The sequence below is a fragment of the Plectropomus leopardus genome, chromosome 17, assembly GCF_026936395.1.
Source record: "Plectropomus leopardus strain MGB_pleo_1.0 chromosome 17, ASM2693639v1, whole genome shotgun sequence".
Classification (NCBI taxonomy): Eukaryota; Metazoa; Chordata; class Actinopteri; order Perciformes; family Serranidae; genus Plectropomus; species Plectropomus leopardus.
This window is the reverse complement of record NC_142192.1, coordinates 9312369-9338783: the sequence shown is the minus strand read 5'-3', so window position 1 is coordinate 9338783 and position 26415 is coordinate 9312369. Positions and strand designations below refer to the sequence as shown.

Genomic DNA, 26415 nt, shown 5'->3' with positions numbered 1-26415 from the left:
TCGGTATGAAGTGAAAAAGCCAGCTGAACAGGTAATACTGTCTCCTCCCCCTTTAAATGTCAAAAAATGCCCTTGAATATAGCACTCAAGCCTCATTACCCAAGTGAAGGTGCTTAATGCCCGGCAGTCTAAAGTTATACTTAGCAGGCCCAGGTGCAAGACGGTCTAAATGTAAAGACTGCTGTGAAACGGCATCTGCGCTCATCAAGCTTTCCTTGAGTGAATAAAAGTTAACAACTAGCCCATAATGCAATTCAGTAAAGTGCTTTAGGAGACAGACAGAAGTGAGGTCGAAAAGTAAGCTGAAGATGAAGGGACAAATTGCATGATTGAAAAAAAAGTCAATTATACTGTAAAAACATCACTTTTCTAAATATTCTCCAGAATCACTCCTTTCTCTTCAAAATCAAAGATTGAGAAACTTTCTCCATCTTAGCATGTAAGTTAAACTAATTATAATGTATATGCTGACACAACTTAGAGGTGGAACAACTCCTCCAAGTGCTCTTTTACTCAAAATGTCTCTGTCTTTCTGTCTGTCTCTGTCCTTATTTCCATGCATTATGATAATATAAGTAGTAGTAAAATAAAGTTGGGATACATACTTTGGTACTCACCAACATAGCGAATTTTGAAGCCTTTCTTGTTCGTGCCATGGTCTGAAGACCAGCGAACCAGGAACTGGTGACCAGAGGTTGTGAGGTTAAAGGGTGTCGGCAGGTCACCGCTCAGCGTTGCCAGAGTGGGACTGTTGGGTGTTGGGCCTGAGAGAGATTAGATAAAGTGAGAGGAGGAGGACAGAGAGAAAGAGAGACAAAGAGAATGAATGGCAAAATAGGAATAAACTGGTTTTTATTTTGGTACTTTGTATTTTTGTGGTTATAATTCTACGTTCAGTTTTCCCATGGTGATAATCAGAACACCTTTATTCCTTTGATAAAGAAAGTGTAGCCATGTGGGTGTGTGTTCACATGTGATTCTAATAAAGTACTGCACTTCATGGTTGAATTCTTACTATAATAAAAATCAGTGTGTGTGCTTTTGAGTGTTTTTTTTTTTTTTACCATCAAAAATCTCCAACACGTCAAACTCTCTCTCAGTGTGGAAACTTTCAAAGGTAATGGTGACGTTGTATCCTTTCTCTACTGTGACGCTCCATGAACACATTTGGAGGTTGGGGTAACTCTCTGGCCAACCAGGGCTCAAGATGACACCTGACGAGTCGTATCGCACATCGTGCGCGGGGCATTGGACTGTGGACAGAAAAATACAGGGTGGCAAAAGTGATGCAAAATTAGTACACAACACAATTATGTCAACATTATCTATTGGAATGATTAACTAAAAACATTTGCTTGTATCACTTGTACTGTATTGACGTATTCACACCTTGACATGTTGGAGGTGGCGCATCCATCTGAAGTCTTTCTCCTAGGCGACATGTTAGAATCTCACTGCCAACCAATGAGAATCCAGGATGGCATCTGTACCTGATGATGTCACCTGAACACAGAATTGTGATGAACAATGAGTATTTAGGAGGCAAAGTCAGTGCAGTGAGAGGGAAACTAAATTGTTAATTTCTTCTACAATCTGCAGTCAGTAGTGAAATGTAACTTACGTATCAGAAGTACTTTTATTATATTAAATGCACTTAGGTATTGAAAGTGGGAGTTCAAGTCAATGCTGGTCATAAAAAAAACAAGCAGTCAGAACAGAGAAAGTTATTATGTTTTTTTTTTTGTAACATGTATACCACCTTAAAATGAAGAGTACATTACACTACACTAAATAACAAAATCCAGTGTTTTCCTTCCCTCCAATTAGTTTGTTCGTCCATACGTCCCTTCCTCCCTCCCTTCCCTATTTTGTAAATAGCTAAATATTTTTCTAAGTAAATAAAATGTTAAGGGGAAATGTAGTGAAGTAAAAGTGAATGTTGACAATAATATAAAAACTCAAGTAAAGTACAGATTGTCCCAAAAAACACCTAATGAAAAATAAAAATGATAAACTAAAAAGTATAACCTCTATAATCACATTCTGTAAAATAGAAGTAGAATTACTTTGTTATATTACACCGCTGCTAATTTTCAGAAAAATTCTGATGGACATTTATTGGAATAATATTTTAAAATGCAGGACTTTCACTTGTAATGGAGTATTTCTGTTGAAAGGTATTGATACTTTTCTTCAAGTAGGGATCTGAATACTTTCTCCACCACTTTGAACAGTGTATCATCATCTGTGCTGACAATAATGAATTCTGCAGTGAATTTACATCCAAGCTTGCATTTTTGTATTCACGGTGTACACTGAATGTGTATGACATGTTTAAAAGTCAGATATCTTTTCTGGAGAAGATGATTTTTGTTCATGTTAGGAACTGGAAAGTAAAACATCCCAAGTTTGCTTCCTCCATCAAATTGGCATGTCGAGAGGCATTGCAGGCAGAAAGACAACTCACCTATCTCTAACTCGCCGTCTTCCATCAGCATGTCAGCATTGGGCACTTCTGGAGGAGGCTGGCAAACCCTTAATTGGTAGGCTGGGTGAACAGACACAGCAGAGGACAAAGAAAGGGACATCTTATAAGAATGTGTGAGAGGAAATGTGGTCGGTAAACCTAACCTGGAAGAGGAAAAAGGAAAAAAAGTTTGTAAACTGGCAAGAAGTCACTTTTTTTCTACTGTGAATTTTACCTGCACCATTGTGCAAGCTTCCAGCCGTCTGTGCCTGGAACAACTGCCCAGAGAGTGAGAAATATTGAAGGAAACCAAATAGTGGCTGAACCCGTTTTTTTGTCTATTTTATTTAATCTTACTGGTTTCAGTTTAACTTCACTTTCTAAGTTCAGATGGTCGGGCCAGCAAAGCATGGAATCAAATACAGACCGGCTACACAGATACGGCATCGCCTTGAATCATAAAAAGGAACTGACTTCACAGCTACTGAGCTGAGGGCTGTAATCAATATTACTGCATGACCATAGATCACTCACTAACAGAGAGAGAGGGAGGGAGAGAATACGGACAGAGACAGACAGAGAGAGGGGAGGACTCAGGGAGAGAGAGGGAGAAAGGGCTGAGGGCTATAAGTCAGGATGAAATTGACTATGAAAATGAGACCTGCCAATAGTATCTGCTGCTCTCATGCATATCAAAGCCCTGTGGTTGGTGTGTGTATGTGTGCCAGTTTATGTGCATGTGTGTTTGCAGCTGTGTCTATGCTCCTGTGTGTGAGAGCAGAGGAGAGGATCGCTGTGAGCAGTCATTGATCTCACTAAGCTCCAAGACCATTTTTTATAGCTCCTTCCACATTCATGCCACATTGGCTTTCTCAGTCTCACGTCCATGACAACATTATCCGCCATTGTATGGTCCTCATCTGTGCATGGAAGTGCTGGCATTCAGAACCTTGACCCAGAAATAAATAAATAAATAGGGGGGGGGGACAATGATTTAGATAAACATCCCCAAACAGTGGATTGATGTGTCCTTTGGGGCTGATTTGGCATTTCAAGCCAAAACTGCACTTCCGCAGCTGTCTCAGATGCAAACTGTGACATTCTGAATTTCACTGGCGTCACCGAAGGGCGCTGAGGCAGAAATGTTGAAACTTTGTCCCTTATTGTGACAACCTCCTGCTGATGAAACTCTATCGGTAATGGTGCCTATTCTTCCTATGTTTTTTAACAAGGAATTTAAGTCACCTCCTTACTATCCAGGTGGTCCTTCTCCTTACACTGTGGTTACCTCTCACTCTCGCCCGTCGTCTTATAAAACAGAAGTGACAAAATAATACTAAAAACCTCGACCATACATGTAATCCCCTCTCACTCTTATCCATCATCTCCTGTCACTCTGTCCTGTACATCCTCCAATAAAGCAGAAATTGAAAATAAACTTGAATCCATCAGATGGTACTGTTCCTGTGTGAGTGTGACAGCTGACAGTTAAAACCTGCCAAAAGAAATTCATTAACAACGCAACATCTGTCTAAAAAAGGAAAGCCTGTTGGAAAAAGGCAACTTGACATGTTTTCACTAAAGAGCATGGAACAGAAACTTTTGAGAAGCAAGTATGAGCTTCATGAGGGAGAGGGTGAATGATATACACATATTTGACTGAATGACAAACTGTGTTGCGGTGAGTAGAAGACTGAAGAACGCGAGGCTCATTAGAAGCCATTCTGTCAAATTAAAACTTAATCCAAAAATGCAGCTCTTTGGGAACATTTCTGACAAGGATGAGGAATATAAACAGCATTTTTTCACTGTGTGGTGGAAATCATCAATTCCATTCAGGGAAAAAAGCCTTTTTTAATTTGACCATAATGCACTGCGATGGCTGTCAAGACGAGGTTCATCTCAAATTATATTCTAAATCTTTCCTATCATTTAGTAAAAGGTAAAAACATAATGCAATTAATTTCATGATTTTCTCAGCTACTATAAACACTGAACCTGAGGTCTTCAATATGGGGACCATGACTCATAAAGGGTTAATTTAATTTTTATTTATTTATTTATTTTTTTAATATATGTGAAAATACCAAGGCCCCCAGGAAAGCTGCTAAGCCTTGCAATGTTTCCCAGTGGTCACTTGCGGTATTGTAGTGGAAATAGAGAACCTCGAACTGAAGAGTCAATCAGGAATCCTTCTGTTATAAATTTTTGATCCATTGAGGTTTAATATTTGTAAAACTTCCCTAAAGCCACGAAAAAGTGATATAAATATGTGACGTCATCACTTTGTAAAGTTTATGAGGTGAGCGGTAAGTCGTGGAAGGGGCCAGCAGGAGAAACACTACTGTGTATATTCAGTAGGATGCATACTGCTGAAGTAAACCTGGCAGCTTTTTTTTTTTTTTTTTTGGCATATGTGCCAGGCGAGCAACTCCATTGGAGTGATTCGATTTATTTATTTATTTTTTTAAAAAGATCCCTATTAGTTGCTACCAAGGCATCAAATAATCTTCCTGGGGTCCTGCCATAAGACAAATATACACAAGATCACCTGGCATCTGTACTATTATAAATCTATGAACATGAATCCAACATAACATGGATAAATTGACTTATTTATATCTCCAACTACTGAAACACACTGGTCAAGTAGCTCTATTATTATTCATAATGTACAGATATTCCTGTGAGCCACAATGGATCGTTTTGTCACTGTGTATCTCCAGCAATGAAAGTGCAGAATGTAAAGCTAATGTACCTCGCCATGCTACAACTGCTGCTGACTTAGCAGCTACGGGCAGCGAAAACAAGAGAAGATCTGAAAACATTCAGAGAATTATCTCAAGTGCGACTTAATTTTTTACAATATATGTATTAAGGGGAGTCTGCCCTCGTTAAACTAGGGGGTTCTTGGCCTAAAAAACATTTTAGAGCCCTGCACTAAATAGTAAATAAACTATGATTATAAACAGCAGAGATAACATACTGTACTACCCTGCTCTTAAATATGATGAGGGTTTACTCATGTATGCAAGTTTATGTACTATTTAAAAGCACACAAAAAACACATTAAACATTGAAAGCAAAGGAATACAGGTTCAGGTTTCAATATTTGATATGCAATTTTTAGCCATTTAAAATCACTGACTGAATGTTCAAGTCAAAGACAGAAGTGAAAGCATGGGGTTAAATGTCTTCACATGACAGTGGGGAAAAACGACACAAGCCAGAGAGTTTGAAGATTGATGTTTGCCAGCAGACAGGCAAAACGAGAAAAAAAAAGACAGGGGCCAAGGGATTTCATCTTAAACGGAGGTCGGAAACAAAGGGAAATCTAAGTGCACTGAAGGACCACAGCGAAGAGATTGAAATGAAATGAAAACCTGAATGGCATAGACAGTTTTGACATGGAGAAAGAGCAGCTCAGGACCAGCAAAAATACAATCTCCACAACACTATGGAGGAGATGACTGTTTGTGTGTATGTGTGTACAATGGCGACATAAAATATATATACACGTTTCTTAAATCTGGCGATTGTGCCAAATGAGACTTTTTGAAGATACTCTCGTTTTTAAGAATAAATATTCCTTTTGTTTAATATTGTTGAATATTTTTGTTATATTAGCTTTAGTTAAACAAGCAACCATCAGTACCACAATGTGCAAATAATTCTGCTGAAAAAAATTCCTCATTGCTCCTTAGACTAAAGGCCTTTGTGCTCAGGCTTTTTTGAGAAACTCGTTAACACATCTTTCTTTTTTTTTTTTTTAACTGTTGTATTTGTCATTTACAGAGCCCCTGAAGGGACATGAGGGAGAAACAAAGATGGTGAAAAAAAGACTGTGAAAAAAAATAGATGTTGGAAAAAAAAACTATTTACATGTTGGAAAAAAATTGATGGTGCAAAAGAAAAATGAAATGGTGAAAACACAAGATTTTTTTTCCACCATCTATTTTCTTTTTCCACCACCGTTTTGTTTTGTTTTGTTTTTTCCACCATGTTCCTTTAGGGGCTCTGTAGCCATGAATACTTTGACACAGAATGTGAATACTACGCAGCTGAAGAAGTTATGTTGGTAGCAAGCTGGTGCAGTGGTTAGTATCGTCTCCTCACAGAAACAGGGTTCCAGATTCAAACCTGGGGTGGGGGCATGTTCTCCCTGTGTCAGTTTGTGTTTCTCTCAGGGTTCTCCAGCTTACTCCCACAGTCTAAAGACATGCAGGTTAGCTTAATCAGTGTCTCTAAATTGGCTGTAGGTGTGAATGTGAGCATGAATAGTCTTGCAACCTGTCTCTCGCCCAGTGTCAGCTGGGATAAACTCCAGCCCCACCACCACCCCTGACAGGATAAGCAGTTACGGATAATGAATGAATGATCAAAAGAATCGCTGTGGTATTTTATTAAGCAAGTGAAACCTTAAAAAAAAAAAGGGTTCCATATCACCTGAAAGTCAATCACATATCGCAGACTATGTTTTGGCATTATATGACTCATTTGTAAGCCCAACTGCTATCTTTTAAACTAACTGGATATACACCCAGCAGGAGAGGTGGGATTCAAAAACCCCTCAGTACACTCAAAGATGAAATCAGATCGAGAACACCAATGAAATGTTAAGGTGTTCAATAACTCTGAAGAGGACCTTTTCTGCAGTAGCCATGACAATGAAAACTATCAATAGCACCACTGTGACTAATAAATTATTAGTGTGGTTGGCTGTAACAAAGACACCAACTTCAGAGACTAAAAAGTTCCGCTGAGAGGCCAAACTTCATGAGTCAGAATGAGTCAAAGGGAGCAGGTCTGAGTGGAACGTAATGAGGAAGAAGTTGAAGAGAGTCTAGCACTACAACAAAACAGATCGATGCCATCACTGCGGACACAACTAATGATAGCATTATAGTTTTACCACTACACCTCAGGACAACTGCAGAGAGAGTTAATGAGAATGGTATTTTAACTAAGCAAACTCAATCAAATGTTTCCATCACTAGCTCTGTGACAGAATTGATAATGCTGTTACTCTCTCACCATGGTAGCTCAAGACAAAGAAGCCGGCGCCGGAGAAGTCTGAGTGGAATTTGATAAGGATGATGTTGGAAGTCGAGTAGACAGACTCCAAAGCTGTGTTCCCGCTAAACTGACCAATCTGAGGAGATGACTGGTCTGGACCATCCCTGTGAAGAAACAAAGACAGGAACACACACACATACAGAAACTTGTGTTACAAAGGGGGAACTCAGACACTAAAGACCCATGAAAGAATGGACTTGATCTTTCTTTATAGAACAGTGGGTGAGAAAAGTCAACCTAAAATACAATTTGAATAAGTTATTGCAGTCATCTCTGACAGTTAAATGGCTATTTGTGATCATGAAATGGTTTCTCCGAGGCTAGAAACAAAGATAGAAGAGAGTTGACGATATTCATGAGGCAAAACCTGGAGCTGCTCCATTGACTGCGAATGGAGTTGGACATTGTGTGACAAAGTGCCGGCACCGGGAGTGATTGTGCACGCATATGGGCTCATCTTCCCTCTAAAAACAATCCAAACTACAATGTCACAAAGCTCATTTAGTCATAAAACCTTCACAAACTCAGATTCCACTTCACTTACAAAAGAGCTGCTCCTTTTTGTTGTCTCTGGATAACAACACAGTTCAAAGCCCGGGCTCTCTTACTCTTGCTTTGGGATGCTCAAGTTCATAAATATTGATCAAACTGTCGTCAGATCATAAGAATAACAAATGTGAGTCCTGTTGTACACTTGGCTTCAGTTTTGCCACTAATATCAGTCTGGCATTCATGAAAAGTTACACAATTACCAAAGGAGGCAGACAGGAAGATATCCGTCAACTGGCAGGTCAGGCTCTCCGCACAATGTCGTGAGCATATTTCACCTTTAATGACCGACCCACCAGCTGTCAGACTGGAACTAACCAATAGTCGGCTCATTATCAGTGATTAAAAAGTATCATCATGAAGTTAAATGGAATGATTATTTCCTGCTGTTAAGTGTTTTTGGATGAGGCCAATTATACCTGTCAGGTTACGTAAGGAATCATTCGCCAGTCTAATTCACATTGAACGGTTCTGAGTTCTTTCATTCATTGCTTCCCATTGTTGATAATTGCTGATGCTGACACACCGTAACATTTATGTGCACATTATAGCAACATACACAGCACAGAGGAGGCGTGAGGTGTATGAGGTCGTGCGAGGTAACATCTGGGACATATATGATAATCCTCACTATGAAAGAGCCTCGCTGTATGAGACCAATTAGCAGACTAACTGACTGTCAGGTTGGCTGGCTCTGGACTGAGGAAACCGCTGTGAAAATCACACCTTTACCACTGACACTGTGCTCTCTACAGGGAGCCAACTTTGTGGCTGTGTGACTGAGATTGTGAGGGTTTTTGTGTGCGTTTGCATGTAGTTGCTGTCTTTGGTTTGTGTGAGTTCAGCAGTTTGTCCACTTTTCGATCTGACAGCAGGGTCAGGAACATGCTGTGAGACCAATTCATGGAATTCACAGACACGGCTGTGGGTGGACAGCACATGGCTCAACAGTGTTGGGGCGTGGGAAAGGCAGGCTGACTACTGTAGTCATGAGCTACATCTATCAATACACTGAAAAACATTTATACACTAAAACAACTATACTGTTACTCAAAATAAAAGCAACAAGCTGTTGCACTCGATCGTGTGTGCAGTGAATAAAAGCTATGCAGTGAAATTAAAGTTGTTCTCCAGGTCAAGTGTGTTAAGATGCTCCGAAAAGCTTTCACATTTGGTTGATATGATTGTGTTATACCAAACTACATTCTCCAGGGCTGAAAAATGATGCCAACAGGAAGTGCAAAAAAACTGCAGTTCCCCTAATGGCCACTTAAGGCTGGATCCAAAAGAGTGTAAATATCCATAGAGACCGATATTGAAATGCCCAACTTTACAGCAGAAATAAAAATGTTTACAAACGGGTACATAAAAAATGCTTTTGACTTCTATGGCTAACTTCAATGCTCATGAAAACTGTATGTAAATTATTAAATAACTGACCAAATTAAACATCTTTATCTTTAAGGCTTAAAGTTGAACATAATAAAGACGTGTGCCCTTTGAGTGTAAGTTGAGTACCGTCCATTGACAAGTTGCTGTAACGGCACCAGGTGGTTAGGTAGCGCAACCGTAGCGTAACCCTAGATTCACAGAGTAAAAGCAAAACCACTACCAAAAATGTTTCGTTCAACATTTGACTGTTCTAAAAGACCCCCTAAGGAGTCACATGTTCAGGTTTTTTTTTTGGTAACTACATTTTGTTTGAATGGTTTTAAGCCTGTTTTTTGCTAGTAAAAATCAGGTTTAGGATTATCACTGTTAACCAAAGAGTAACTCTATATGCACTGTGCATAAGCTAGAAGCTAACGTTAGGGTTAGTTCCACTCTCATTTTCAAATCTGTGCACTGCTGGCTCCAAAAATCCAAGATGGTGATGGTAAAAATGACAAATTTAAGGCTTCAGAAGGGGAGTCTCGGAACTAGTGGGTGACATCATGGTGGCTAAGTCCAATTTTAATACAGTCTATTTGTAACATGCAGGCAGCATTCTGACATGGGAAACCATTATTTTGCAACAATATGATAATTGTTTAATAGGTATTATCAATTATCAAACAAACCGTCAACATGCTCTGGGTCTAGCTTCTCCAGTTGCTGCTATTCTCCTATTTCTCCATTATTGTGCATTAGTATTCTTTGGCTTTTTGATCACTGGTTGGACCAAATAAGCAATCTAAAGACGTCTTGGGCTCTTGTGAATTGTTTTACTATTTCCTAACATTATAAAGACTAACCGATTAACCAACTGACTTTGAAGGCTTAAGTTAACTATTAATTTGGTGTGTGTAGACAGACATTTCTGGTCTGACTTATTGGTCAGTGTTTAGTTTCACCTGTTGTTAGCTGTTGATTGAGTGATGATGAGAGTGTTTAACTTTACATATGAAAAACTGTCATTAAAATATTTCAACCGCATGTTGTTTACAGAGGTTGAGGCCTGACAGTTGTACCTAGACATTCAGACTGTTGTTGGCATTAAGTAGGTGGTGTGTGGTGGTGCACTGAGCATGAAATTGTTCCGTTTTTATTTGTAACTAATTTAGATCCTCCTGAAGTAAAGTTTTCCCAAAGGTGACATTAACTTAACTGGAGACTGGGCAGATAGTTGCAGATATCATAGTGATTGACCTTAGGTCACTTGATGGGATCATTTATTTAGGGAGAGAATGAGGGCAAAGTTTCTAGCTTACAATGTTTAATCTCTTGGTGTACCTGTCTTTCACGGAAGGAGGAGGACTATTAAAGTAATTGTTTGATATAGTCAGTGTTTTATACTTGTGGCTCATCCAGGTACGTGCCGAAAAAAAGTACATTGTGTTGCCAGACTTTCTAAATAGGTAACAGAAATTTTATTCAGAATAATTTTAAAGAGTTTCCTGAGGGCTGCAGAAACAGACAAACCTGGAAATCTGGACCGTTGACAGTGCTTACATCATGACAGGCTAACAAAAGTACTAGAGAGACATTTGGTCCTTCTGTTGTGGTCTAAAAATACCTGGGAATGTATCAGCAGCAAACCATGTCTCACACTGCGGCTGTTGTGTTTTCCCTGCCTCGCCCTGCCTCTCCATGTCTGTGTGCCAGGTGACGTTTTTAAACTGTTGATGCTGCACCCTGCTGTCTATTTACTTCAGCTATCGAGACGGGGCAGCGACATGGCAGCCATAGAAATGAAATGTACAACCTATTTATGGTTCTGCTGCCACCTTGTACGTGCAGACAACTATGTAACATGGTATCTAAGCACTGTTTAAACCTTTTGCATTGACAAAATGTCTCCTGTTGCCAATGGCTGCTCCCCTTCAGGAGAATAATGAAGTGAGTAGCCAAGGCTGGGCAGGTAGGGAGAGAAAGATGTATCGTATATTACATACAGTACAAGGCCGACTGAGACTTGAAGATGGTGTGAGAAGCAGAGGGAAAGGGAGAGAGACTTATGGGTAAAGAGAGATGGATAAAACATGACAATAAGGAAATTATGTAGTAGCTTTATATTCAAGGGGAGATGTCTGTAGTCATAGTAACCCTTGCAGGAATTTAGCCAAATAGTGGCCAGCTCTGAAAAGATGTTGAAGAACATGACATCCTGTGTGAGAGAGAAGGTGCGTGCATGTGTATCAGAAGTTTTCCACATATGTGGTAAACATAAAAGGCTGTTCAGTTAGAATCCCAGAAAAGGGCGGACAAGACTGACAAGTAAAGGCACTTAATATGGAGGAACAGTGTCAGTTAAAGGAATACTTTGACCATTTGTAAATCATTTACATGTTACCTTGACTTCTTGAAAAAAAACTCTGTATTTCTCACATGCCTCAAAAGTCATCAGAGAATCCAGAAAAAGGCAAAAATTCTTTATGAATTGAAGTAAACGGGGACCACCTGTGTGTATACACACACCATTCAGTTAAAAGTTTGCATTCAACTACCTCAGCAGGAGCTGCTCCTCAAATCCATCAATCTGATCAGCTCTGATCAATCATGTCACAAAATACTAATTTCTCCACACCTCAAACTCAAAAACCCTCTTTCACCTGCGCTGCATTCAAAGACCTGCGAAAACCTCAGAAATTGGAAAGACATAATGATCACAAAGGGACACAGCCATACTAAAAAAATAGAAAGTTTGCTGATCTGAACAACCCCCCATCGCCCTCCACCCCCCTTGTCATCAGCTACTGCCACATTCAGACTCTAATTCTGTGTGAAACACTGAAATTGTAAGGTTAATTACTGGCACACGACTGGTTTTATTGCACAAGTTGTATAAGAGTGTGTGAACAGTTGTGTGAACAGTTTGCTGTGGTAAGAGTGTTTGCCTTTTCTTGATACTTTGTTCACTGGAGGCATGCTATAAAAATGTTTTCTTTACAAATTCACGGCAACATACACTGAGTAACTGATATACAAATGCTTATTTTGTTGTTCAGCTATTCTTTAAGGATACAGTCTAAAGGTGTGAAAAAGCAAGTTCATTAAATAACTAAATCATACTCACCAGACGGTGATGTAGTCGTATATGGGCTCAGTGCTCAGTACAGTAAAATTGATGTAAATCCCGTGTCCAGGAGGGACTCTGACACTCCACACACAGTCCTGGAAGTTGGGGTACTCCTCAGGGTGACCAGGAGAGTAAATGGTTCCATTTAATGATGTGATGTTGCCACCGCAGAGAGCTGTGAGATGGAATATTAACAGAATTACCCTTAATAAATTACCAGCAAATTAGTAATACCACAGCAAAGCTTCAGTAATTGTCTGGATGACCGGGAGAGGACACATCTCTATCAGTCATGTAATGACCACTGGATAACACCTTAATATCTTCAATAAATTGTCATTACAGTTTTATTTCACTTCTGCAGCGCAGGTATTTCTCGGGAGTGTAGGTGTTGCTCATCTGTGGTGTATTGCTACCATGGCTGAGAGGTATAAACTAGAATATTTACAGTTTAATAAATTAAGGACCCTCAAATGAGTGTCAGTGCTCTTAAGTCTTGTCTTAAAATAAAAAAAGAATGCAGTTAAATAATATGAATTGGATTACTGGGCAGTTACTTGTCATAAAGTTATAATAATATTATTTAACGATTTCATTTAACTGCTGGGAATGTATAATAACAACATGCCAGACACCTCTCTTATTTTCTCCAGATTTATCCTGTAGTCTCTCTAGTGTAATTAAGGTTTCCGCATTCCTCCAACGTACAGGGAAATATATTTAATTTTTGTGTTGACTTACGAGTTGCATAACGCTTGTAATTGCTTCATATGTTTTTCCCCCACTGTGCTCTCAGCATAGAATTTAATATCAACTGGTTTATTGTAATAGAAATATCAAGGAAACAGTGTTGGCAGGTAGGAGCAAAAACAATGTATATTACCTTCACATCGTGGTAGTGGGTGATTCCAGTTCCTGCTGATTCCATGTAAACATGTGAGTGAAGCTTCTCCAATCAGAGAATATCCAGGCAGACATTCAAACGACACCGTCATCCCAACACTGAAGTCTGTGCCAATCACAATGCCGTTTCTAAATGGCCGAGGGTCTGGGCAACTCTGGAGCTGATAGGCTTGAGATACAATAACTCAGGTTAGTAAGGGAAAACAGAAACAATGAAAAAAAACCTAAACACAAGTCATTCATATAAAGAGAATACATCCTATCTAACACTGACATCACAAATAATAAGTGCAAAAAAAACAAAAAATCACAATTCCTCCAACCTCTTGCAACCCGCAGCCAAAATGTTAATAACACTAAAATGCCGGAGAGGTAAAAGAAAGAAAAAACAGCTGTAAACTTCAAGATACAGATTGAGATCACCAACTTTTTGACAAGGGTATAAAGCACCAAAGAAGCTCATACTTGTTCTTTTGATGTTGCCAAATACCCTCAAATTAAATCTGACAGTCTGCCATTTAAACATTTTAGTCACAGTGACTTTTCATAGCCAAAGTTACAAGAGTCAAGCATGACTGAAGAAAAATATGCAACTGAGACAGACAAACATTAGCAGAAACAATGGTCGTGGAAATAATAAAACTGCCAGTGTTCAGATTATTTTTTTACTGTTTTAAAACACGTTGGCAGTGCCCTTGTCACAAGATAAAAGGTATTATTCATCAGACACAGTCATTTGCACATTAATGGAATTAGCCGTAACACATTTAGGCCATCTACAAGATTTGTCATAACAAATATAAGACTGCTCAAAACCTTTTAAAGTGTCAGATAAATAAATAGAAAACTCGTCTCATCACTGGTATTAATCAAAAAATGAAGACCTGTATGAACCCTGTAATTTTTTGGCTAGTGCTTTAGAAGTCAAGAAACTTTTTATTGTTGTCTGAAAAAATAAATAATTCTGTTGTTAGTTGCTCCTGAAAAATAAAGTAATTAAAGGTATACTCTGCAGTAACAATGCTTGTCAGTTACCGCACCCACAAAAGTGAAAGTAAAAAATACCCACGGATTCACTTTCTTGTGGCATTTCGCCTAACTTTGTTTGCGTATTTTTCAGCACTGTGTCTCTTGGATGGCTGCTGCTAACAGTCTGGCACCTTTTTTCCACCTTTTTAAAAAGCCCTGACCTCACCTTCACACTGTGGGGTTGCACACCCATAAACGTCCCCAATCACAAAAAATACAGGCAGAAGGCAGACTTTGCAGAAAATACACAACACATAGTGAGAGTGGGTCATAAGTGACAATTGAGAGGGATTACTTCTTGTTGAGTCTATAAGAAGGACCTTGTTTACCCTTGACTTTAAAATACATCTATGGCGATGAGTTCAGGAGAGGTCAGCACCAAGTACACATGTAACTGACCACCATGATGCATTGTGATCCGATCACTTAAGCCACTTGCAGAGGTGGTCTGGGACACATAAGACTACACATCTGCATCCTGATGCAGGAAAATACATCATCAATGCAGGAAGTTGTGGTTGTTTTGGTGACGGCTCAGCAACGCTCTATAATTTGACCATTTTAGTTTGAGTTGGACAAAGTGTTGCATGACTGTCCATGACTTTGCCCTATGAAGCGAGAGATTCTGCTGACAGTGATATCATCAACTGTACTGACAAAACCGATAACTCGACTGTTGAGATTGTTGATGTAACAACAGCGTGCAGGACCTTTTGACCCTCTACCAGTAGTGATGTAGGTAGTGGGGGAGGGAATCACTAGAGGCACCGCAATATGATATCATAACAAAACTTAAGTCACGATACCACCTTATAGCATTTTTAAATGTTAAATGTGAGGTATGCAGAGTATTGTGCTAACCTATACTGTGACATATTGCAATTATTTGTCAACATCTGTTGATCTGACGTTTTTAATCTGTTCATTACACCTCAGTCACTTTTAGTGCACTTAACTATATCTAGTAGACTGAAAAAACAATAGATTTCATTATTCTAGTGAGCTACCAAAAGTTTAATTTAAAGTTGCAATATTGATAATAATATATAATTAAAAAATAAAACTTGTGTCCATCTGTCGATGCAATATTTCCACACAAAATATTGCAATACGGTGATGTATCTATTTTTTCCAACCCCTTGCAGGCAGTAATGATTTGCATGATAGACACGTGTGAACTACAATGTGTCACTGCTGTCCACTTGTATTCCGATCACTGCAATGCATTTTAAAACAAAGTGCAAACGTGGCTTTACTCTGACAACCTAGTTTCCAAATTGGTCACAGTCACTGTTTTCAGCAAAGAAAAAGCAAAGTCTGACCTCTGCTCTTGTTGCTTTGCTTAGCAAATGAACAGTGTACACAAGATGCTGGAGAAGGGCTTGTAGAGACAACATTTACCCTGAAATGTGATGTGGAACCCTGGTTTGTTTTGTGAGTAGTCACTGTGGAAGAAAAAGCTGGTCTGGTGAGTGGTGCTGAACAGAGGCTTGGGGATGATTGGACCGCTGAACCGGTCAATGACCGAGCCCATCTCCAGTGTTCCGCTGCGGATCTCTAAGTAATCGTGGATTGCTTCAGTCGAGAAGTTCAGGAACTGGAGATGGATACCTGAGAAACGATTTGACATTTAAAGCAATTAGCAAAGCTTGACTGACAAAGAGGCCGCTGATAAAAACATTTTTAGATGCTACATCTGCAACCACTCGTTAATGACGTGGATAAAGGCCACCAACACTGATTGAGTGGGGGAGTGAGTAATTAAAGAAATTAATAAATACATGAAGAGGGAAACAGAAACAGAGAAAATAGAAACACAGACAAACTGAGAAAAAAATCACACACACACACACACACACACACACACACACACACACACACACACACACATTTCTTAAGTTCAGAGTTGACAGTGTTTCTTACCGAAGCCGACAGGTAAGTTGACTGTCCATGTGCAGTCTAATCCGCTGGGGTAGTTGCCAGGGAAACCAGGACTTAGAATCACTCCACTTACATCTGTCATAGACCCACCACACTGGGCTGAAGACACACACACAAACACACACAAAACAGAAAGAGAGAAAAAAAGGAAAACAGTGTTTCTGCGTTAAAAGCACCACATCAACACTAGTGCAGGAGACGAAGAGCACTTCTTTTTTAAGACACTGCTGCTGACTGGACACTTGAGTATCTTCAACCTGACATTTTGCATCATTTTGAAAAACACATTAATATTCTGAGTCTTGAATAAATACCCATCTTGAATAAATTACCATTGTGCAAGTAGATGTCTGTCCAGGGCTTGTTTCCTCTAGTTTGCCTCAGTGCATGCTGATGCTTTGGCACACTCTGCATGTTTATGGCAGACTCTGACTTAGCTTTGCATCAGTTTAAAAGCTTAATCACATTCTGCACAGAATACTAAATAATCAGCTCATCACAGAAGAGCAAATTGATCAAACGGCTTATTTTCCAGAGAGTCAGGGCAGGCAGTGGAAACTGCTTGCATCATTCCTGCAGCACTCAGGTTTGCAGTTTATGCAGACTGGATTGCATGCATTTGTGTATGTGTGTGTGCATACATGTACTGCAAGAGAACACCTACCGAGACATAGTGGTACAGGGTAGTTCCATCTCCTAACAGGTCCTGGCATGCAGGTGATATGGGCATTGCCCTAGAAATGTAAAAACAACCACAATATTACAATCATTTAGCAGTTAGGAAATTGCCACATATATAAAATATAATTTGGTTTAAAGTACAGTTTTATCTACTCATCAGTAATCTGCATTAGTATGATGAGTTGTAGTAATGCAGGGCTGCATATTTAAGGCTGATTCAATATGTGTTCTTTTCCAGGTTTTCAAATGGAAACTCCCACTCAGCCATTGTCGATTACAGCGCTGATGCCCTCCCCTCCCTCAACCCCCACACACTGTTCTCTGACAGTATGACTGACTGTATACATGGAGGTGGAGGATGATGCTATTTTATCGTTATTAAAGCTTTACTGAACCAGGAGGAGATACATCGAGATTCAACATAATATAATACTGCATATATATTGCATATTACAGCTATTTATTGGTCCTACTCTAGTATATAAATATATCTAGAGATCCATAGTCAGTGTATTACCTACAGAGAGGACATAGAAGCTAATAAATATACTGCTGTGGATGTCACATTAGTTCAATTCAGAAAGTTGCAAAATAACATTGAGGCAGCTATAGACCTGAAACTCTCATGTTGTGTGAGGTAAAATTAATGTTTCCGTCAAAAGTGTGGTGACTGTGGACAGGAGTGGCAGCAAAACATATCCTAGCCACCAATAGAAAAGACCACCTAAAAAAAATATAAGTGTAACCTGTGTTTAGAGCACTTCATCCCTTTACCTTGCCATCGGAACAGCCCTTTCCCACAGAGAACTGAAGACGTTACATCGCTCACTTAAAAGCCACCAGACTTATTTTACAAAAAAATGTTATATGCCATCACAGAACATGGGAGTTGCTGGTCTACCGCTGCCTCGAGCAGTTAATTTGTTTGTGTTACTGCTTGACTTTTAGAATCGAAGGAATGTGACACCCACAGCAGTAGTGCCGGCACAGATGTCTGCCTCTCAAAACTGGGAGTCTAAGATTGATAGCACACAATTCTCAAAAAAGGCTTGGCTCAGTCACAAAGAGGTGCATTAGCCTGGCTAGGGTGTTTATTTGTAGCAACGACATCATGCAGGAAACGTGGAAAACGTGTTAAAATGAGAATTTTCAGATTTGAATACAAAAGGAGCACTACTGGGAAAATGATACAAACATGTCAGAGAAAGAAACAAATAGTAATAAGGAAGCCACCCTTTGAGCTTGAGGAGGGCGAACCTCTATTAGAGCTGGATATAGTACTCCAGAAATTGGGCAGACCACGCCAGAGACATATATTATTCAAGAGTTGTGCAAACCACACCGGAGTTGTATGTTTAGTAAGAGCTGGGAAAACGACCCGAGAGCAGGGTTTCCTTCTGATTCACAGTTTAAATAGTTCTTGGTTTTGTGCAGCCAGGGGATAAAAAGAGTGAATAGCGGCACATCAGAAAAGCTGAGCAGCCTTTCATGATTTCACATACATATCCGGCTGTCGGTTTGCATTAAACAACTGCAATTTGTGGTGCATGTGTGTGTTCTGTGTATCTGGAACAGCTATCCTCCAATGCCCCTTAAACCTCCAGTAGCTGGTATGACTCAGAAAGACAAACAGTATATAGGCTGTGTATTTACCTGAAGAGAGTATCCTTGTTCACATGAAAACTGCACCACGTCTCCCACCATAAATCTGTCTCCTTGTCTTATTCCGTAGTTTGGAGTCTGAGGCTCTGGACATGACTCCAGACCAATAGCTAGTGAGAAATGTGGAATAAACATGATTGTAGAAGCCTCACTCATCATATGTTATATGCTTTGGATGAAGCTGTGTACAAAACAAACATGTTACCTGTATATTCCAGGTGAAAACCAGCAGCTGAGACACTAATATCAGAGCTGAAGCTCAGATAAAGGTTGTTAGATGTGCTATTCAGGAGAGGGGGGATGGTTGTGCCTAAAAGCAAGGAGAGAGGAGAGCAACAGAGGACCATGATCACATTTTTTTCATTTTTCAACTGAGGGTTGAAAGCAGGGGATCTTAGTTATTTGACAGCAAAGGAAACTACAAAGACCTCCCAAACCTACATTTTTTACTTTTTTTTGTTTGTGAAGTGTTCTCAAAGGAGGGAGAGGGGAATTACTTTTATATGAGACATCTGTTTTATTTGAAACCACTTTTCAAATGTTGGCTTGACCTACTTAGTGTGGCGAGGGAAAGTAGAAAGTAAAGAGAAACGGGTACTGCACTACTGAAGCAAAGCTGGCACAGTGCAACAGTGTGATTCTGTCACGGCCCTTCACAATAATATGCAGATGACTGTAATGTAAAGAAACATTAACCTGCTCTGATCTCCTCATCAGTGAAAATGTCTTGGATGGTTTTGAAGACGCAGCTGTGGTATAGTATCTTCTAACAGTAGTCACCTGTGGAGTGATTTTCTCAGTGGTCAGTGAGCTTATTTTGACTTACATGTTGTTTTTTTTGTAGTGTAGTGTAGTGTTTCAGTAAAAAACAATCAAAGCTGAAGAGACTTTCTTCAAAACGATGAGTGAATTGGGCCGATGGATGCTACTGGTTGCCTGTTGTGAAGGGAATTAATTAGCAAATTTTTCATCAGTTTATAGCCCCCCTGCTGGTTGTGTTCAGATTCCAGAGAAAATAATATTCATTATTATAATAGGGAAAATATATCTTTATATATATATATATATATATATATATATATATGTGTGTGTGTGTATTTTTTGTCTCAGTAATAAATGATGAATGGTGGTGAATAATTAACTGTGTGGATTTAATAATGTCAGTTATTTCAGGATTTGTATGACAATATTTATAATAACAGTTGTAATTAACCCTGTTAGAAAGTCATAACTCTGCATGTATTAATATAACTGTTTATTGGAAACGCTGTCATTTCATTGCCAAAAATCCTCCTCATCTCCATAGATTATTTAACACAACGAGCAGATAATCAGATGACTTTGCTTCCCTAAAAGCAGTATTAGTATCCCCAGTAGGTGCTGACTCCCCCTTTGGAAGTCTGCATGAATTATACGAGTGAATGAATCCAGAGAAATGCTTTACCCATACTACACACATTTCTTGGGTTGAATATGAATTACTGGAGCAGAGGGACTTCCACTGGAGTCATTGCCAATATTTAGACCAGACACATTTTTTAAGAGAAAAAGGGAACAATTTTTAACATACAGATATCACCCTGAACCCTCCCAAGTATATTACTTATAGTAGGACTAAAAAAATACCAAAAAAATATGCACTAATTTGTGTGGCTTTCTAGAACAAAATCTGGACGTTGAATAAAGCCAGGTTCAAAGTTATAGTTTCATGTCATGTTTCATGACATGATAGAATCAAAGGTTTTGACGGAGGGAATTTTTTCACTTCATCAATCAGAAACTACAGTCAATACCTTTAAAAAAAATTTGCTGTGTTTTTAGGAATAAAATGTTGTATAAAGTAGGCTATGAATGATACATGAAAAAACCTCTCTTTACCACAATATAGATAGGAATATAACTGAAAATTTTGGTGCATGTAAGTGCTACTGAAGTGGAGATTTTTGGCTCAGAGTATGAGAAAAATTTGAGGAAAGGGCCTTCATTTTATGTATAGTAAAATAACATACATTTTTATAACAAAAAGACATTACAGGTGAGAAGTGTAAAATGTTAACTGATAGATATCACCATAAAGCCTCCTAGGTTAATTACTTACATCAGGACGATCATTTTTTGTATTATCTTTTCTGAAACTGTATGTTTAAATACGCAAATGAAACATTATCTAATTAAATATTTGTTTTCTGCATACATGTCCAGGACCAAATTTACCCTTAAATATGATTTTCTATAGGGAAAGATTAGTGTGATGAGTCCTATGTAGAATATACGTTTTTACTTGTAATTAGGGTTTACACTTTTTAAATGATTGTTATATTGTTGCTAATCAGTTGTTATTACCATGAATTAGAAAAAAATCTGTGGCTCTTCCATCAACTTAAAAATACAGCAAATGACACTGTGGAGTAACTTTGTGGGGGCATTTAGACATAATTGTATTGTTTTTGGAATTAATGTGTTTAACACATCATGTCATGGGTTGCTTCCGGAATATCTATTCCTAATAGAGAATTAGAGTGTAAGAGGATTAATTAGCTATATGACACATATATCTCATACAGTACATCATTCAAGACAACACAGATAAACAAGCAGGTGTCAGTAAATGTGTTCCACAGCTCCTGCTGGAGGAAATTTGACCAGTTTAGCTCTAATTGCTGGGGATCACATGGCCAGCATCTTGTACTCCTTAAAACATTACGACAACATGCAAAGTTCGTTTGTACATGTTGTCATGATGCATTTAAATTTCAAGCTATATTGATCAGATTACAACACAATAGAGCACGAATGCTTGTAAAGGGGTCAGTGCCTTATTCCTTCCTATATGCTCATTTTTGACCACAACTAACATGACAGGCCTATTTTTAGGCCTATTTTTAGGTCTATTCTATTTTAGTTTACTTCTTTTGTGTAATTTATCTTGCTTTTATTGGTTCTCTGTTAAGCTCTTGTGTTAGTTGTACTCCTTAGTTTTGTACTCCTTATACATTAACATGCATTACTCTACTGCAGGGATACCCAACACTCTTTGCCTGGGGGCCAGTTTTGTAAAATGACAGGAGAATAGGGGCCAGTTAATAAACAAACAAAAATTAAAATTTAACATATGACGATTAGCCTGGACCTCTGTAGAAGGGTCGAGGGATCCTTCCCCTGAACTTCTTTTTGATTTAAAATGCTTTATTTAGTTTGTTTCTTTTTGCATTCTTGCACCTTATTTACATTTAAGTACACAAAAAATCCAAACATGAATAATTTTGTTTCCACTGTGAATAAGAAAATGGTTGGTGGACCACCTGGCACACCATCACAGGTCAGCCCGCAGGCCGAGGTTAAGTATCACTGCTCGACTGTTGCTATTCTTATGTTGGTGTAATTTTTGAGCTATTTCTATCACAAGAATTTCCTTCAGGATTAATAAAGTTCCATGTCATGATAATTAGAAAATGTTGAATGTTGTCAAGTAAAGTCTTCTCCGTCAATTAACAACCGCCATCAAAACTGTCACAATTAAACTCTAAATTGCATGATTCACCACATTTCTAGTTGAAAATATCTATATTCTTTATTACAATTAAGTTTATTATTTTCTACTTGATAATCTGTTACAATTCGTCTCACTCTTTGTCTATTTTTCCTTTTTTTTTCTTGATGGATTGATTGATTTGTCCCACACTTAGCCACCGTCATTTTCAAAATTATCTTTTTGTCAATAATAACATTTTTCAATAATATGTGTAATTTTTTGGGCAACACTTAAAAAAATACTGAAAAGAAAAAAAAAATCTGTTTACCAGAGTAGCTGCCCAGTCTTGGTGCGTGGTTGTCGGCACCATCGTAAAAATCCAAAGAGTCCCAGTTATGCTCAGTGGCAAAACTCACAACTTGTATCTGCAGAGATGGATAAAAAGGGGAAAGAAAGACAGAATGTGCTCTTGTTAGCTCTTGTGTCACTGTCTTCAAAAAAAGCACCTTAAGTGTCATTTGATTCCATCTGGTACAATTCTGCAACTCTGCTACTTCTATGAAAAAAATCAGAAAGAAACTATAACACATTTGTTAATTGCTGTTAATTAAGTTTTCTTAATGAAACTGTCAAACATCATAAAAGGTTGTTTGTTACCGAAAAAGAATAAGTCACTTTATGCAGATCACTTACCTTGTAATGCGGGTAGGTGTCTGTCAAATACGTGTAACAGACTCTGTTTCGTGTCACAGGCATCTTTGCCTTTGTATTTGTCCGTGAGAGCAGTTTAGCTTACACGCAATCAAGCATTATCTCTCTCGATTAGATCCTATCTCTGGATGGGCCCTCTCTCACAAACCATCCATCCATTCATCCTTCTAATATTATCTTATCATTCTCGACATCCTGCCTGCTCAGCTTTTAAGCCAATGATACATAGGTCAGCCAGGAAGCAGCGTGTGACGGGTGCTACCTGTATTCCAGCCCCCTCTGGAACGGAGACCTTCCACACACAGTTCTGGTTGTTGTCGTAGGGCTCTGGATATCCAGGTGACAGAATGGTCCCACGGCGAAAGGTCAATACACCCCCACAGGGAACTGAGAGAGAGGCAAAACACACAGAGCGGAAAGAGGAAAAAAGCAGAGGTTGAAACAACACTCTGTCTGCAAGGAACAGGAAAAGAGAAAGTCGGCTGTACCATCTCTTCGCTGCAGGGAGTAAAGACCAGAGAGCATGAGGAGACAGCTTTGGCAAAGTTAAGTTTAGGGTTTGGCTGTATTGAAATCTGCAATTGAATTGTTTGTATTTCTTTTTAACTGTTTTTTTCAAATTGGTTTGAGTTCTTTCAAAGACATGGATAAAAAGCATTGTGCAACTGAATAAGACATGGCCCAAAAAACAGCAGGAAATTTAAAAAATAGATAAATAAAAAAGCAACAAGAAAATAACCTAAAGATAAGCAAAAACAGTAAAATGAAAACAAAAACAAACAAGAAAACCAAAAAAAAAATAATAATTAAAAAAAAAAAAAATGTATACATTTTTTCTGCAATATAATTTTAAATATATGCATATATTGCAATTTGCAAGAAATTTCTTAGCAGGTTGCTCATTGCCTTTTTTCTCATGTTTTCCAAAGAAATCAAACTAATGTGCTTAGGTTTCAAGGGTTACATAGCTTGCGAAAGGCATCTCAATAAAGCACAAGAAAACTGATGTCAATCAAGGCTTTAAGGGATTAAAATGTCACTGCATCTGGAATAGGAAAATGACAATCTCCTGCCTAATTTCTTGATTCATGTTTACCTATGCATGTTGGCAAGGTGTCGTTCCATTGAGCCAGGTTGTCAGGTACACTCTCACACCTTATGGCAGTGGAGCCATGCAGGACATAACCAGGGTTGCACTCGAATTGCACCAGCGAGCCAACTGCAAAGTCATTACCAAGACGCTTCCCAAAGCGCGGCTCAGGGACTGAACTGCACTGAGTGGAGCTGGTCCTTGGTACAGCTGCAGGAATGAGGAAGATGTCACAAAAACGTTAGTATTGATAGGAAAATGTACAATTATTGTGGCCTATCTTGGCTATGACATCTCAGTGTGGCTTTTATGGGTAAATAAAGGTTAAATACATAAAAAACAAAAATCAAACTGTATATTGTAGACATCTACAAAATGTCAGATAAACCATAACACCCCATTTCCCCAAAATGCCAAGGTTTATGATGTAGCAATGACCACTACACACACAGACAAACTCACACTACTATTGTGTAAAACTTCCAACAAAAGGAATACAAACAGGTTCTGCAAACCCTTATAGCTAAAAAAATTCTCATTCATTTGTTTGAAAATGGCTACTAATAACAATAATGATGTGAATGGCTGACCTTGGTATACGAAGTGAAATCCCTTTGCAGTTTCTGGTCCGACTGTGGTAAACTTTATCGTGATCTGGTTTCCCGAACTTAAAGGGAGAGACTCGCCTAGAGAGAGGGAGGGAGTTTCTTGATGAGGATTTTAAAGGGATTTTGACATCTAAGGTCTGTTGATTGATTCACATTGTCAACTTATGCATTACAAAACAATTCTCCTTCAAACTGGTTGCCTTTAAGTGACAAATTATTTATTTTTTCTCACTTTATAGATAACTATTTAAGATGAAAAGGCAGCAAATCATGCCTTCATTTTGTAATTTCGTATTGACTACCGAATGTAAACTTGCCGCCAGTAACGGTAATTACATAACCTTCAAAACGAGCCACAACTTAACCACGTGCGTGCACGCATGCACCCCTGTCAGGCTGCACTATGGTACTTAAACAAATAGCCTTTCATCCCCGGGGCTCAGTCTATCTGTCCCGTCAACCATATATCAAGCCATTCATCCATCCTTACCAGAGTGGGACCCAGAGAGAGAAGACAGCAGTGTGTTTTGTTGAGTGGGTCCATCGTAGATTTCCACCACATCGTTTAGAGATGTCTGGAACAACACAAACTGTCCAAAAAGAACTAGAGACAAAAAAAGGAAAAAAAGACAGATAACGAGATATGTTAACCACACTTGAATAGAGACAAATTATTATTCCATGCCACTGTCTGTGCCTGACCTTCCAATGATAGAATTAACCTGTAATACCTCATTTAAATTTTATTAAGCTGCAGTGTCAAACTCTATTTGAAGCCATCTATTGGAACAAAATTACATATCAGGACACTTAATAGTCAAAACATCACCTCATCTTCATCATGCACCAGTTCAACTCACCCCCCTCTCCCACTTGTCAGTTGGCTGTGGTGTATCAATGCTGACAGCTTGTGTGAAATGCTGGTGTCGGCAAAAACTATAAGTCAGTAGGGCAAGATGTTTTTCTATCTGTCGTCTCTACAGTAATACAGGCAGGTAGAGTGAAAGAAAGGTATATGACACAAGTGGTAACCTGTCAAAATCATATCCCAAAACCCATGTTTTAACTGTTACAAAATGATGGAAGGTGAAAAGACCGCTGCAGTGGCCATGAACCATGACTAAACCATGGATTTCACAATGCAGCTGCAGTGGCAGGTAGCATTAGAGGGCCCCCTGGAGGCCTGAGGCACTGTGTTTGCTCCAACTGTCTTGGATGATCACTGCATCTTCAAACAATTAGAAGTTGCCCTAAGATGAAAATCTGTAGGTGGACTTGTATAAAAGAACATTTGTTTGTCTGCAGCACATTGAAAAAAAATGTCCTTTGGGATAAATATCATTTATTTCAGCCTCAATGAAGCCAGCTCCCCTACCACACACACACACACACACACAATCATTGCTACCCCACACACGCACGCACGCACGCACGCACGCACGCACGCACGCACACACACACACACACACACACACACACACACACACACACACACACACACACACACACACACACACACACAAAGACATATCACGTCTCCATCTCTCCCTCTCCCTCCCTTTGGCCCCAAAGGCTGAGGTGTAAAGGATTAAATCTGAACATTGCCAAGGATACTCGGCTATAAGAAGGTCACTGGTCACTTTGTACAAGACCGTTTCTCTCGGTGGAGTTCTTTTAAAGCACGATCTACATTAAGCATCACTCTGACTCATAAAGTATACCCTAACT

General features: G+C 38.9%; 1 protein-coding gene across 3 annotated transcripts in view; it reads right to left on the bottom strand.

The window, feature by feature from the left end:
• Positions 1–26415, bottom strand: part of csmd3b (CUB and Sushi multiple domains 3b) — a 463214-nt gene that overhangs the window by 52689 nt on the left and 384110 nt on the right. For 2 of the 3 annotated variants that reach the window (XM_088090049.1, XM_088090047.1), the window contains 17 exons: positions 25178–25291; positions 24670–24765; positions 24086–24289; positions 23252–23376; positions 22607–22703; positions 19012–19116; positions 18798–18916; positions 17128–17197; positions 16446–16562; positions 15924–16133; positions 13474–13662; positions 12588–12765; positions 7502–7647; positions 2468–2548; positions 1390–1503; positions 1065–1253; positions 606–764 (listed from right to left, as the gene is read on the bottom strand). In XM_088090049.1, coding sequence (XP_087946175.1) covers positions 606–764; positions 1065–1253; positions 1390–1503; positions 2468–2548; positions 7502–7647; positions 12588–12765; positions 13474–13662; positions 15924–16133; positions 16446–16562; positions 17128–17197; positions 18798–18916; positions 19012–19116; positions 22607–22703; positions 23252–23376; positions 24086–24289; positions 24670–24765; positions 25178–25291 — 2313 coding nt within the window. The remainder of the gene's footprint in view (positions 1–605; positions 765–1064; positions 1254–1389; positions 1504–2467; positions 2549–7501; positions 7648–12587; positions 12766–13473; positions 13663–15923; positions 16134–16445; positions 16563–17127; positions 17198–18797; positions 18917–19011; positions 19117–22606; positions 22704–23251; positions 23377–24085; positions 24290–24669; positions 24766–25177; positions 25292–26415) is intronic. The other variant, XM_088090048.1, reaches the window with a different exon arrangement.